Source organism: Pipistrellus kuhlii, unplaced genomic scaffold (genome assembly GCF_014108245.1).
Source record: "Pipistrellus kuhlii isolate mPipKuh1 unplaced genomic scaffold, mPipKuh1.p scaffold_m20_p_14, whole genome shotgun sequence".
In the NCBI taxonomy this organism is placed as follows: Eukaryota; Metazoa; Chordata; class Mammalia; order Chiroptera; family Vespertilionidae; genus Pipistrellus; species Pipistrellus kuhlii.
In genome coordinates this window covers 39,020,363-39,034,509 of record NW_023425449.1, presented here as the reverse complement: position 1 = coordinate 39,034,509, position 14,147 = coordinate 39,020,363, and the positions used below count along the sequence as shown (strand labels likewise).

General features: G+C 46.1%; 1 protein-coding gene across 3 annotated transcripts in view; it reads left to right on the top strand.

Annotated features, from left to right (window-relative positions):
- Positions 1 to 13,030, top strand: part of ANXA13 (annexin A13) — a 43,985-nt gene extending 30,955 nt beyond the window's left edge. For 2 of the 3 annotated variants that reach the window (XM_036437208.2, XM_036437211.2), the window contains 5 exons: positions 707 to 775; positions 1,183 to 1,284; positions 5,804 to 5,879; positions 9,498 to 9,610; positions 12,423 to 13,030. In XM_036437208.2, the coding sequence (XP_036293101.1) occupies positions 707 to 775; positions 1,183 to 1,284; positions 5,804 to 5,879; positions 9,498 to 9,610; positions 12,423 to 12,542 (480 nt within the window). In that variant the 3' untranslated portion in view covers positions 12,543 to 13,030. The remainder of the gene's footprint in view (positions 1 to 706; positions 776 to 1,182; positions 1,285 to 5,803; positions 5,880 to 9,497; positions 9,611 to 12,422) is intronic. The other variant, XM_036437209.2, reaches the window with a different exon arrangement.
- Positions 13,031 to 14,147: the final 1,117 nt, after the last annotated feature.

Genomic DNA, 14,147 nt, shown 5'->3' with positions numbered 1-14,147 from the left:
ACCGGAACACTATCCCTTTGGATGATCTCAACTGATTAGGGATCTTAATCACATCTGTAAACATTCCCTTTGCCGTGTTAACACAGCATATCTCATTATGTTCACTCATCTCCCCCACAGTTGAGGAGAAGGGATTATCTAAGAGTGAGGGCCACTAGGGCCATCTTAGAATTCCCTGCCACAAAGCGTTAGACTTCAAGACCTTCCATATCCAACCTTCAGGGTTCTTCAGGACTGCGACCCTAGGAGGCGAACTTTAATATTTTGACAAGAAGACTGTTAGCTTTCCAATAGACTGACTTTAGGGGACATTGTGAGGTTGCTTTCAGCCTGCTTAAGAGGTCAGTGGGTTTATGAGTGGCCTGATTTCTACAAAGAGAGAAAGAAAGAGAGAAAGAGAGAGGGAGGGAGGGAGGGAGAGAGGGAGGGAGGGAGGGAGGGAGGGAGGGAAGGAAGGAAGGAAGGAAGGAAGGAAGGAAGGAAGGAAGGAAGGAAGGAAGGAAGGAAGGAAGGAAAAGGAGGGAGGGAGGGAGTCTTGTCCTGAAACCACTCTGTTTATCAGTTGTGCCCAAAAGATGGCAGCAAAGAGCAGTGCTTAGCCAGGCTGACTCTCCCAGGCTCCCCCTCTGAAACCATCCCGTGTTCTCCTTTTTGTTTTCTGTGGTCAGGCAGGAACTCAAGCTCATAACAAGTTCGATTTTTCTAGGCTAATCGTGATGAAGGAGATGATGTGGACAAAGATCTAGCTGGTCAGGATGCCAAAGAGCTGTATGATGTAAGTGGGCAGGCGTGCCAGTCTCAGCAACATCTTTCTAAACATGTATCAGCCTTATTTCCAACAACCATTTCTTTATTTCACGCACATGGAAGTTACTCAGAAAATATCTATGATCTTTACAATATTATTTTATATTTATAGTCATCATGAACCTAAAGGAATTATTCCTATTCTTATGCGGGGGTTAACCACCTCACATCCATTTTGTAACCAGGTAGGAGGGGGATGGGGTATAAACAAAGATAAACCATTAAGTGACGTATACTCATGGGTTAGAAATTTAAAGTGTTTAGTCAATCATTGGCTTTTATTCAAAGCATATTTTATCATTTCCTGGTCCCAACACGGTCTACCCAGTCTTTTTGCAAAAGGCTTTTATGACATGTTTGTGTTTGACTCCGCAGGCAGGGGAGGGCCGCTGGGGCACTGACGAACTTGCCTTCAACGAAGTCCTGGCCAAGAGGAGCTACAAGCAGCTACGGGCCACCTTTCAAGCCTACCAAACTGTGAGTGACCGAGCACCAGGGCAAGGAGTTCACATTGAACCCGAGTCTTAGATTGTTCCTAAGAGAAGCCACAATCTGGAATATGGGACTGGGTCTGGGGAGTTGTATTACAAGTGGAGTTCTCAGTCAGAGGTCATTTGGCCAGCTCCCCCCACCACCACCACCACCTTTCCCCCAGGGATATTTGATAATGTCTAGAAACATTTGGGATTGTCACACCGTGTGCAGCTAGTGGGTCAAGGCCACGATGCTGCTAAACATCTTACCAATGCATAGGACAGTCCCTACAGCAAAGAATCGTCCAGCTCCAAAGGCCATGCCACGTTCGGGAAACACTGCTTTAGAAGGGAGGCTAGGAAAGCAGAGAAGTGTCAAGTTCAGGAGCAAACAGGTTCAGATCCTGGATCTACCGCTGGCATGGGACCTACCCTCTCCATCCTCATTTGTAAAGCCGGAGCCTTGATCCTCACCAGTACACCTTCAGGGGGTTAATTCGTGAACTAAATAAGACAAACATAGAAGGCTCAGGACGGTACCTGGCAAGCAGTAAGCACACAGACGCTTGCTCTTACTATCATTCTAACTTAAGTGCTTGCCACTCCCAAGATGGATGTGATAGACCTCAGAGGAACACTCCTGAAGGAATGTGCATAAATTACTTTTATACAATTAACTTTTTAATCTAATGATACATTTAAGCCAAAAAAGTGAAGTAGCTAACTAGTATTTTAGGCACATAATAGAGAGTCTTTCCCTAAATACTGGTCTCTAATTGCAAGAAGCCTCTTGGGGAGTATCAGAAGTTTCTTGGTCTCCTATTTCATATTTGTGGAGTGTTTTTAGCTATTCAAAGCACTTCTGTGCCCTGTATCTCATTTCAATTTCACAACAATAACGCGGCTATAATGTAGGCTGAGCAGCCATTGTTGCCCATGACTGCTGGACAAGGAGAGGCTGTTGTGAGTAAGGAGCCATCTGTAATTTATCAGGGACCACACAGCGAGTCGGTAGCAGAAAGTGGACGAGAACTCCAAGATTCCCCAGCCCGAGCTCCTACCTCGGCTAGAGCTGGCTGCTCCTCACTCGAAATAGTGTTTCCTATGTGTTGCCAGCAGATGGAAAGACAATAAAGCTCCGGAATTTTATCGTCACTGTATATAAGCCTGGCGGGCCCTCTGCTTTCAAATCGTGCCCAGAGACATGATCAAAGGCAGCTGACCCCACACTCCCAGGGCCTCTGCGCCTGGAGCTGTGCAGACTGAGCTGAAAACCTTCTCTGTGACCTTGACCTTCTTCCCACACGACTGGGGCCATGGATGGAGGTTCTGGGATGGCTGTCATTGCCAATGACTATAAAGACACATGAGAGAGAGAGAGAGAGAGAGAGAGAGAGAGAGAGAGAGAGAGAGAGAGAGAGAGAGTGTGTGTGTAAACTACTAAGTACTTGAGTAAGGCTACTCTCTACCAATATTTTTTTTTTTTTTTAATATATTTTATTGATTTTGTACAGAGAGGAAGGGAGAGAGATAGAGAGTTAGAAACATCGATGAGAGAGAGTCATCGATCAGCTGCCTCTTGCACACCCCCTACTGGGGATATGCCCGCAACCAAGGTACATGCCCTTGACCGGAATCGAACCCGGGACCCTTCAGTCCCCAAGCCGACGCTCTATCCATTGAGCCAAACCGGTCCCGGCATCTCTACCAATATTAATCCTGAAACATCAGCACCAAACCTACTTGAAAACTTGTTAAAAATAAGAATTCTCCCTTGCCCTACTAAGTCAGATTTTCTGGGGTCTGTATTGTAATAAATTTTCCAGATTCTGATGCATATTCAAATTTAAGAAATCTGCTCTGTGCTATCAGCTGTATGACCTTAGCAAGTTATTAAGGATTCTGTGCCTCAATTTCCCCAACCATAAAGTAGAGATAATAATAGTACCTACTTCATTTCGTTAGTAACAGTTAAATGAATTAACACAAGTAAACCACTTAGTCCCTGGCATGCAATAGGTGCTCAGTGAACATGAGAAACTGTGAGGAGGCCCCCTGTCGTGAACCAACGATGTAAGAAACCAGAGCCTCAACTTCAATGGACAGTAGGACCGTCTATTGATCTGTTGGTTCTTTACATGAAACCAGTTCAAAAATGCCACCTAGTCATCTCTGCCATAAACCTTCCTGGAACGTAATTCATCTTGACCTGTACCCTTGATTTCACCCTTACGTTCAACCCTGATCGTAAGACCGTGGTTCCATATGTTCCTCATGGTCTCTGGCTAAGCGTACCAAGATGCTAGCATCTGGTCACTGGAGCACATTCTGTGGCATAATATTGAATTGTAATTTTTGGCACAAAAACTCTGGTTTTTGTCCTTTGCCTCGAAACTTGAATCTTAAGTACAGATGCTCTCAGAAACCCCAGCCCAAGCAACAGAAGTTCCCCCAACTCTGCTGCATCGTGCAGGGTCATTACGATCCTCTGTCTACCAAATATGAAAAGTACATGGAGTGATAAAGCCAAAGTAAGCACCCCAAACAGGGCTCAATATAGATTGTAGGTGCACATACCCACCCAAGCTCGCTAAGCCCTCGCCATTTCTCCCTTCCCCTTTGCGTGGTCCTAAGCCCATTCCAGAGTCTAGCTCTTTCATTGCTGTAGCCAAAGCCATTTTATAGGGTTCTGCTGTGTGCTCACTGTCAATTTTGAGGAATTGGTTTAAATCCCTGTTTTTTTTTAAATCTCTCTACTTGACTAACTAGAAGCCGTTAAGGCTGGTCTGGAATTGACCCTCGCAATGTGTTTTTGTACTAAGATCAGAATACCTGATTCTGTACAAAGAGCCCCCTAAGAATTAAATGTTTCTGGAAGTGAAAAGCTGGCCATTGAAAAGGAGAGTCACAGTTGCTTGAGCCCATCAAGTGATTTTCATTTGTGTTCCATGGAGCCCCTGGAGGTGCCTTAGCAGCTACCATGAGGGGTATAGGGCAGGAAATACATAGGGAAGAAGGAGCAATGCCTTCTCATTGTATTGTGTGAATAGCGCCCCCTGGAGTTGTGCTAAGAAGAGACCCTGAGTGGCAGACCCTGGCATTATTGCCTAGGGCTGGCAAAGGGAACCCATCTCCTGCCTCCCAGAACGGCGCTGCTTTTCTGCTTTTATCTGTTGTGTAGGCTAAGCTTTTACAGCAAATGGAAAAGCACCGCCTGGCCTAGCATTAGCAACAGAAAGTGTTTTTCATGTGAGGATTTTTTTAGTGAACACAGACCTGTATGAATACAATGTCCTCCTGAAACACAATCTCAGTAAACAGAACAAGAACCTTATCCGTGGGAAAGCGATACCAGTCCCTCCCGAAACACCAGCTCCCACATCAACCCCCTAAAAGCTGGGGACAGCTAAGGAAAGGACAGGACCGGGAGCCCCCAACAGGGTCTGCTTCCAATCCTTTCCCACACCAGGCCTCTCAGTGTAAAAACCACGAAGGGACCAAGCAATGGGGCTTCATTAAATGGGGACCCTCCTCCCCCCACATCCATGGTGCTTGCATCACAAAGAATATTATGTTTGCCTGTGCTTTCAGAATAAACCACACAAACTCCACTGGCGTGTCCTCAGGGCCCCCACTATTTATAGAATCACCATTGTGTCACATCCTCTGAAGATAATTTCTAGGAAAGATGTTTCAGTATTTCAAATGCTTAGACATGTTTCCCAAACCCAACAAAAACCCCTCCTTTCTCTTCATCGGCCTGCCTTGAACAGCCCAGCCACCCAGGCTATACTTGGTTAAGCACAGTCATATTTGACTCTGAACCTCAGCTTCTGTAGATATTTGGAAAGAGATCGAACATGTAATGCTGTGCAGAGTAATATGCGAGCTGCGAGCTGTGGTGACTATAGGACCATTCGGAATCAACCCCAGAATGAAGGAAAGTGCCATTTTGATGTGGTTAAGCCCACCCCACACCCCACTTCTACCCCCTGCAGCCCCACTCTATCAGAAACATTAGACCAAGTTCTTCCTGTGGGTTTCACCCAAACTGTAGGAGACCGAGTCCCCAGTCCCAGGACAAAGGAAGGTGTGGGTCAGATGACTACAACCACAGCCTTCCAAAAATTAGAATTTCTAATTCCTAGAAAATTAGAAATGGAATTTTAAAAAACACATAGGAAGCTCAGGACTATGTATACACATAAAGAATTATTGATACTGTACAATACATGCTCATTACTCTTCCATCCCCTGATGTTCCAAAGGAGGAAACTGGGGCTCAGGGTGTGGCCCTGACCGGGCTCAAATCCATCAGGGGTCAAGTCGGGACTAACCCCTCAGCCATGAGAGCCCCCCTCAAATGGGGGCAACCGCCTTCAGCCCTGCAAACCAAAAGGCAGGACAGGAGTTCCTTAGGTTGCATCCCCAAATCTGGGAGAGCTCACTGCTTTTTGTAGAGGAAGAACCCCAAGTGCATCCAAAGCAAAACCTGAACTAATGGTTGGACGTTGTCTTTCCAGCTCATCGGGAAAGACATCGAAGAAGCCATTGAAGCCGAGACGTCGGGAGATCTGCAGAAGGCCTACTTAACCCTCGGTAAGCAGAGCCAAGCAGGTCCCTGGCTTAGGTTGGGCTGCTGGAGACAGACTCGGGGTCAGAGCTTTGTGTGCAGGAAGCTTCCATAGGATAGTCTGGTAACAACATTTCCAAGCAGCACTGGGCAAGGGAGGGAATGGAGGTGATGCAGTTGCAACAGGGGCTTTGATGGTCCCCAAGGAGTCCTGAAGCTGGAAGGTCCAAAGGGGAAGAAAAGGGAGCCCCGCACACCAAGCAGCCGGCTGGTGGCAGCCCAGGAGCATTTGCAAGCTCAGGCAAGGCTGCTCCCACCTTGGAAGACAATTCTTGGAAGGCACTCAGCTGTGAGCAGCCAGCAGGCAACACTTGGACTGAGGGCCTTTGTCCTGGAGAGGTCATCTGGGTACACGCCAGGGCACTCACGGCAGTCCCACTAAGACTGCAGGTCCCTGAGAGAATCTGTCAACAGCCCGGGACCATTGTTCAGTGTCAGGGAACGGTATGTAGTTCATACGACACTCCCCCCCTCCCCAAAGCATCCAGGTTCTGGATTCATGAACAAGTTGCTGCACATGCCTGATGGCTCGAGGGTGTCTTTTTCCATTTGGTTCCCTTCAACGCTGAGAATGAATGAGGTCTGTTAAGAAAGAGTTGGGAGGGAGACCAGATCTTAACGGTGCCAAGCAGGCACCGGGACCTTCTCTCCAGGGTAGCCCAGAGGCAGGAAATAGCAGAGGGAGATGGGCACGGGGCTGTGTCTGGCAGGCTCCTCTTTCCTTTCTGCAAGCCCTGGAAGGAAGGCATTGTCCATTGTCCACACTCCTGTGGCAAGGAGTCCAGGCACCATCCCAAATGGCACCCAAAATGGAGAGGTGTTTCCCCAGAAGAGGAAGAACCGAGAAAGCAGCCCTGGAAGTTAAAAAATGTGCTCCAACTGCCAGACCTTCTCTCCTCTTTCTTTCTTTTCTTTTCTCTCACACCTCCCCTTACCCCTCCCCGCCAACCACTATTTTTTTTAAAAAATATCAGCAATTGATTTTTTTAAAATCCATCCTCATTCTGCATTCAGATGAGCAGGGTTTCTATAGTGATGTACAGAGGCCTAAAATCCCTGATCTCCACTGAGTGTACATGGTCAACTATCCTTAGGACTCAAAGAACGAGTGTCTTAAGTAAGTGGAGAGACTTACTCATGGCCCAGCTAAAGGGCTCCAAACCCTTCCTGTGCTTACAGTGCAGAGAATCAGGAAAACACCCCTTCAGTCAAAAGAGTAAAATTAATCTTCATGAATATTAATTATAGATGAAAGAAACTCTTATTAATATTAATGGTACTAAAATCATTCAATTCTTTTTTTTAAATATATTTTATTGATATTTTACAGAGAGGAAGGGAGAAGGATAGAGAGCCAGAAACGTCGATGAGAGAGAAACATGGACCAGCTGCCTCCTGCACACCCCCTACTGGGGATGTGCCCACAACCAATGCACATGCCCTTGACCGGAATCGAACCCAGGACCTTTGAGTCCGCAGACTGACGCTCTACCACTGAGCCAAATCGGTTTCGGTGCATTCAATTCTTTAACACTTGCTTAGCACCTGTCTAGGCCAGGGGTCCTGCTAGGTGTGGGGATCGGTGGTAAATAGATCCATATTCTGCTCTTAAGAAGCTTACAGTCCGTGGCAGATGCACACAAATCAACTGAGTAGGTGACAGCAATAACAAATACAAACACAGCCCGAGCGAGGCAGGTCAGAGGAGGGAGAAGCTCAGTCCCTGTAGCTGGGAGCATGAAACCAGCACGTAGGGGTCCTCCATTGCAGCAAACATAAAAGCGGCAGGGAAAGACCGCTAGCAGACACGACTTCATGACGATGTTCTCTAGACAGTCCTCTCACCCCACACTCCCACCTAACTCATACAGATGCCGGTTCATGGCTAACGTCAAGGAGGAGGGGCTGTGAGACCAAGTGACGCCCCCGACAGTGTGAAAATCCAGTTTTCTGGGCCCACTGCGGGTTACCCACTTAGACTCTCCAGGAACAGAGCCTGCAAGCTATACTATGACAGGATCCCCGAGGACCTCGCTTATGCTCCCTCGAATGTAAGAACACCTGCTGTGACACACGAAGGAGCAGGAGGCAGCCTTGGGGGCAAGGTGGCTGCCCAGCCTTTCACTCGTTATTCCCATATCTTTCCTAGCAAGCCCCATCCAAACTTCTGAGGGATCTCTTCCGCTGCTAAGGACAAAGGTTGTTACCAAGCACAGATTATCTACAGAAGAAAAGCTGAGAATTTTCTCCCCCAAATATCAGGAAGACGGAATGCCAGGGGGGAAGGCACCTGTGGAGAGCACGTGGACATTAGGCAGACAGACATGTCACCATCAGTTAGTACACACAGGAGATGGTCTTTGGGAAGAGATTGTGAGGGCACTAGCTCAGAATGTCTGGGGATGCTACTCCCCAAATTGACAGGTGCCCATCACAACCAGCAGCTTTTAGATTGTGCTCCGGCTGAAGAGGCCAGACACCTGGGTATGGGTTTTTCTTGTCCATCGGCACTCTGATGATGACACATGTCCTACAAAAGTAGAAGACAGACCCCCAACTTCGACTTTGCTTCCCTAATCCCGTTCCTCTCTCTTCTTCATAAGTATCCAACACATGGGCAATGACCTAGAAAACGAGAGTTTCCATTAAGGTCATATGAAGGCTGTGCATTACAGGCGTATGCTGAAGTGATTACTTATTAATATTATTAATCACTAATATAAAAAACGTGAAATATTCTAGGTAATTGTCAACAATCTAGAGAGGAAATGGCTCATTTCCCCCAAAGTGTTAGTCAATCAGGGCCCATAGGAGCCTGGGAGGAGGGGAAAAAATAATAAATGATTCCTCCAGAGGTGCATCCTCTCTCCTGCTTGGTGAGTCAAACCCATACCTCATTAATGTGCAGGTCAGATCAAAGCTGGCGGGCAGGGAGAGGGCCAGAAGAGAGCAACTAGCAGCATCCCAGGAAGGTGACCCACAGGCAAGATCGAACATCTCAACAAGCCCACATCCCAGACCGCAAACGAAGAGGAGAGTGGAGGACCTGGAAAAGATCCAGAGATGAGACTCACAGAGCAAACCCAGGGAAGAAAAACAAAGGGAAGGAAGGTTGTTTAGCACAGGAAAGTGGGCTGCAGGCCAACCGAGAGAATCTCCAACATCATGAAGTTGTGTTACAGCAAGGTTGCCGGTCCATCTGTTTCCTCTCCGGACCCAACTCCAATGTCAGAGATTTCAGAGATGGGAAGCTATTGCTGCTGGTGAGAAGCATGAACTTTGCAGGGAGAACCTGAGCATGGCCAAGCGTTCCTCCACCCGCGAAGGGTCTTCAGAGGTCAGGGGGTGGGGGAGGGGGGTTCTTATTTGTTAGGAGGGGTTTTGACAGGATTCTGGTTGAAGCATTCAGAAGCCCTGACCTGGGGAATCTTCCAGATCCCATGATATAACAAAATGGAGTTCGCTCCTTTCTAACATCTGCTTCACAGTCCAGTTGCCTCCAAGTGACACTCTGGGCCATCTCTGTTCCTTCCATGTTATTCAACCTAATGTGACCGCCTCGTGTTCTTTCCCTCGCCCGCCAGTGAGGTGTGCCCGCGACCAGGAGGGCTATTTTGCTGAGCGACTGTACAAGTCCATGAAGGGTGTGGGGACCGATGAGGAGACGCTAATTCACATCTTTGTGACCAGGGCTGAGGTAAGACACACTCGACTCCAAAGTAGCAGGCTGTGACTTCTCTTGTTGCCATCATGTCACCAACAGATAATTTTTACTAAGGGCCTATTTTTCAGAAAAAGTAAAACAAAGACATCCTTTGTGTTCCGGACTCTGAAGGACCTCGTGCTATGCCTCAACCTGTCTCTTTTTGTGTAAACATACAATAAGGACAGGCGCTTCTATTTCTGTCATCTGTGGCTCCAGAAAGCTCGTGTGGTGTGCAGAGGGCACCTGGTGGACCACCCGTGCAGCTAGGCTCGGTCCCATTTCATGGAAGGCAAAACTGAGACACTGAAAGGTTAGCAATAGCCTATGTCACCAGCAGCACAGACAATGAGCAAGTGATTTCCTATCTCCTGAGCTAGGCCTTTATTTAATGTGCAGAAGCCCAATTTTGCACAAGAAGCACATCAATACAAGACATTCCTCAACCTTTTTAAAATTATCAATCACCCCACTAAATTTGAACCATTTTTTTCCTAATTGCTCCCCTTTCCCCCTTCAAGAATTGTCAACACCACACTGTATAATTGTTTATGCTCCATTTAAAGATACTTTTACATAAAAAGTTTTTTGCCCTGTAAGAACCACTTTTCGCTCTGGTAGGAACGATATTGAACCCTTTGAGAATGCATGAGGATAGGAAAGGGACAGAGAAAAGGGCAGCAGGATGAGTAGCCCAAAGCTAGGGAGCAGCTGTTAGGATTCATAGCAAAGGCTTTGGAACATAGAGCCACACACAGAAGAAATGACAAAATAAAGGGAAATGCATTTCAGCTGCAGTAGGAGAAGCCGTGCAGAATGAAGTGTAACTGAGCACTTGAAAACCACAGACATCTTCCCTCAAAAAATTGTTAAATGGAGGGGGAAGGATACCAACCCAAATTCTGGCCCACAGCTCTTCACAAATAATACTTAACATCTAACCCTGTTGTTTTTAAGTATAGCTTAGCAACAAGACTGTTCTTTCGTTTTTATTTCTATTCCTGGAATTTCTCCTCCCCCTCTTTCTCCTCCTCCTCCTCCCCTGTTCATAGTTTTCTTTCTCAAAGTCCATGCTTCTCTCTTCTCCCTCTTCCCCGTCTTCTGTCTCTCTGTTCCTCTCCAGCAGTCCTCATTCTCTCCTCCATGGCTCTCTCTTTCCCTTACCTCTCCAGGTCTGTCTTCTCCGTCTCTCTGTCTCTTAGCAACTCAATCCCCCAAAGACTTAAGGCACTCAAAGGAGCAGGCAGGCGGAGAGCAGGGCAGGGATTCTACAAGACCCCAAGGGAACAATGGGTCCGGAGCTCCTCATGGTCCCATGTCCACACCAATACGGGCCATGGAGTGTTCATGCCCAGATGCTCAGCCATCTCAGCACTGACCATGTGTCCTGTGTCATCTCCTCAGATGTGGACCATCCCCTCAGAATGATTCAGGGCCTTGCCTGGCTGGTGCTGCACACTGATTGAGCATCCATCTATGAACCAGGAGAGCACAGTTCGATTTCCCAGTCAAGACACATGTCTGGGTTGTGGGCCCAGTTCCCAGTAGGGGGCCTGCGGCCTGAGGCCTCCAGGAGGCAGAAGATCAATGATTCTCTCTCATCATTGATGTTTCTCTCTCTCTCTCTCTCTCTCTCTCTCTCTCTCTCTCTCTCTCTCTCCCTCTATATATATATATATATATATATATATATATATATATATATATATACACACATATATATATACACATATACACATACATATATACATGTACATACATGTACACACACACACACACACACACACACACACACACACATATATATGCTTCAGGCTCAGCCAGATATAGTTAGCCAGAACCATTAACACCCCCCCCAAAGCATCATGGTAGAAGAACAGAGCCACAGGGTGCCCTCAGCCCCCCTTTTCTGTCCCACCCCCAGACAAGCGGTGCACCAATCAGGGGAGCAAGGAGACAGACACCACCTACCTGCTCCAGGCTCTCTGCTGCTCAGCACCCACTTCAAACAATTCCTCACTCACCCACCTTCTCCTCTTCTCTTCTTTCTCTCTTGTTCAGCTCTCTAGTTGGGGCAGGAGTCAAAAGAATCGTAACTTGAGTGATGGTTTGTAGGTCTGTCTAGAAATCAAGATAGAGTTTAAATTAAAAAGTTAAGGAACAAAAGCAACAAAACTCCTGCTTAAAAACGGTGTTGTGCTTCTTTTATGAGACTCACTATGTCCCATCTGGAATTATGTCTTTTCTAGGACAAGTGTTCTCTCCCTTCCTAGGCAGTAAGTCTTGAGAGCAGAACAATCTTTTGTTTTTCTTGAGTCCTCTCCCTACTTCTAGCACCTAGATTTTCAAGCTTCCAATTAATTAGATTCAAAGTAAGTCCTACAAGTGGATTTGAATTTTGTTGACTTGCACCGATGCCTTTGCTGATCAGGGCACAAGAAAAAAAGAGGCTTCATGTCAAATCTCTGTCTTTTGTCCAGTGCTACTACCTAAGAATGAGTTATTTTTAAACAATTGTAAAAATTTCAAAAGAAAAGTAATATTTTGCAACATATAAAAATCATATGAAATTCAAGTTGTAGTGTCCATGAAATTTTACTGGAATATACACACAACCTTTGGGGAGCTGAACTCAAGTTTTCCCTTTCTCTTCCACAAAATGGGATGAAAAACAGCCTCCCCTTCTAAAGGCTGTTTTGAGGCATAAATGAGCAAATGAGAATGACATGCTTAGCCTGGTGCTGCTGCATTTATGGCGAACACGCTGTAAATGTTGTCTCCGTTGCTCTTGTCTTCTCTCCTACAGGTTGACCTTCAGGGGATAAAAGCTAAATTCCAAGAGAAGTATCAGAAGTCCCTCTCCGACATGGTTCGCTCGGACACCTCTGGGGACTTCCGGAAACTGCTGGTAGCCCTCTTGCATTGAACCAAGCCAAAGCCTGAGGAGCACAGGGAGGAGCCATCTTTGTCAAGAGCCTGTTCCAAACAAGATTTGCAAGTGTGACTCCAGAACGAAAAGCCTTCGGGAATCCTGGTTTACTTTCTTGGCAGCTTCCACAGTGCAGCCAGGCCAGGCTGTTTAAGTCAAAGGCAGCAGCCTTGAGATGCTTAGGCAGGTCACCCTTGAACGCCAGCTTAGCAAGTGTCTGGGCTGCCTCTTCACTTTCCTTAGCGTGGCAACTGAATGCTTTATACACACAAATGGAATCAGCAGTTGATGAAAAATACTATCCATTTGTGGTGATAAAAAAAAATTTTTAGAAGAATAATATATCTCACAGGGGGTGTGTGTGTTCTGGGTAAAGATGGAATGATTAAGGTATAGGGGAGACAAAATTAACCAATTCATTAATTTTCCTCCTGTGTGTTCAATTTCAAAGCCTCAATGTTAATTAAAGTTGTGGATTATGCTTCAATCAGCTGCTTTACAAAGACTGGGTTGATTAGTTTTGACTCTTGTCCTAGAAATATGTGCCTTGTGAAACTCAAACATATTTGGGAAATGCAAACAGTTTTATTTATTACTAATCACCAAGGATAGTTATCAAGGCCAAGCAACAAGGAAACAACTGACTTGCCTATGAGAAATATAACCAAAGGTAAAATCTATTGAACTGTTCCCTCTTTTAAATGGGTTTTCTTGCTTCTATTGAGCCACTTGAGTCTTCCATCTGATCTTCAGATACAATTAGGCTAGGCACAGTGCCAATAGGATCGAGGTCAATGAGCTGATGCTTAAATGGATTGGTTCCGCACCAATAGCATCTCTGTTCCAAGATGTTTGTCTCACGTGGCTACATGTTGCTAGACACAGAGGGGCCTGTCAAGAGAACATGGACACTTTGACCCAACAATTATAGTTATCATTCATTGGGTAAGTGTCTGTGTCTGGCACTGCTAAGTAGCATACTTTCATATGTAGTCTTCTCAATAGTCCTATGAAGTTAAAATCACTACTATTTATCAGTTGAGGAAACTGAGACATTAAGTAACGTGGCTAAATTCATTTGCAAGTGATAGAGTTTGGGTTTTAATTCAGGGCTGGTTGAGTCCAGAAATAATACGACTAACGGCCTTTCTTGGAAAAATAACACAAAGTAATGGGTCTGTATTTGTTCACCTGTTTAATTCCCTCCTACCTTCCAATCATTATGCTGGGCTCTGGGGATACAAAGATAAGTAAGTAGAACACTGGCCATGCCTTGGGCAGTTCATTCCCAGGTCAGTAATAAAGACAGATGCCTCTGATATTCAACAGAATTCCATAAGTACATGAATACAGGTATGTAAAACTCCCTACCTGTGACCAAGAAGAGGGGACAGGCAGCTCTGCCTGGGGTAACTTGGGAACGCTTCAAAAAGATACACTTGTGTTGGGCTTTGAAGAATGTATAGAAGGTCCCCAGAAAAACAGAGATCAGAAGCATCAAGGAACTTAATTGTTCAGAAGGCAATGATATCCTTTCTCCTGAGGCATGCATATGGTGAAAGGAAGGAGAGGGTTAGGGAGGCAACAATGCAGCTACCAGAG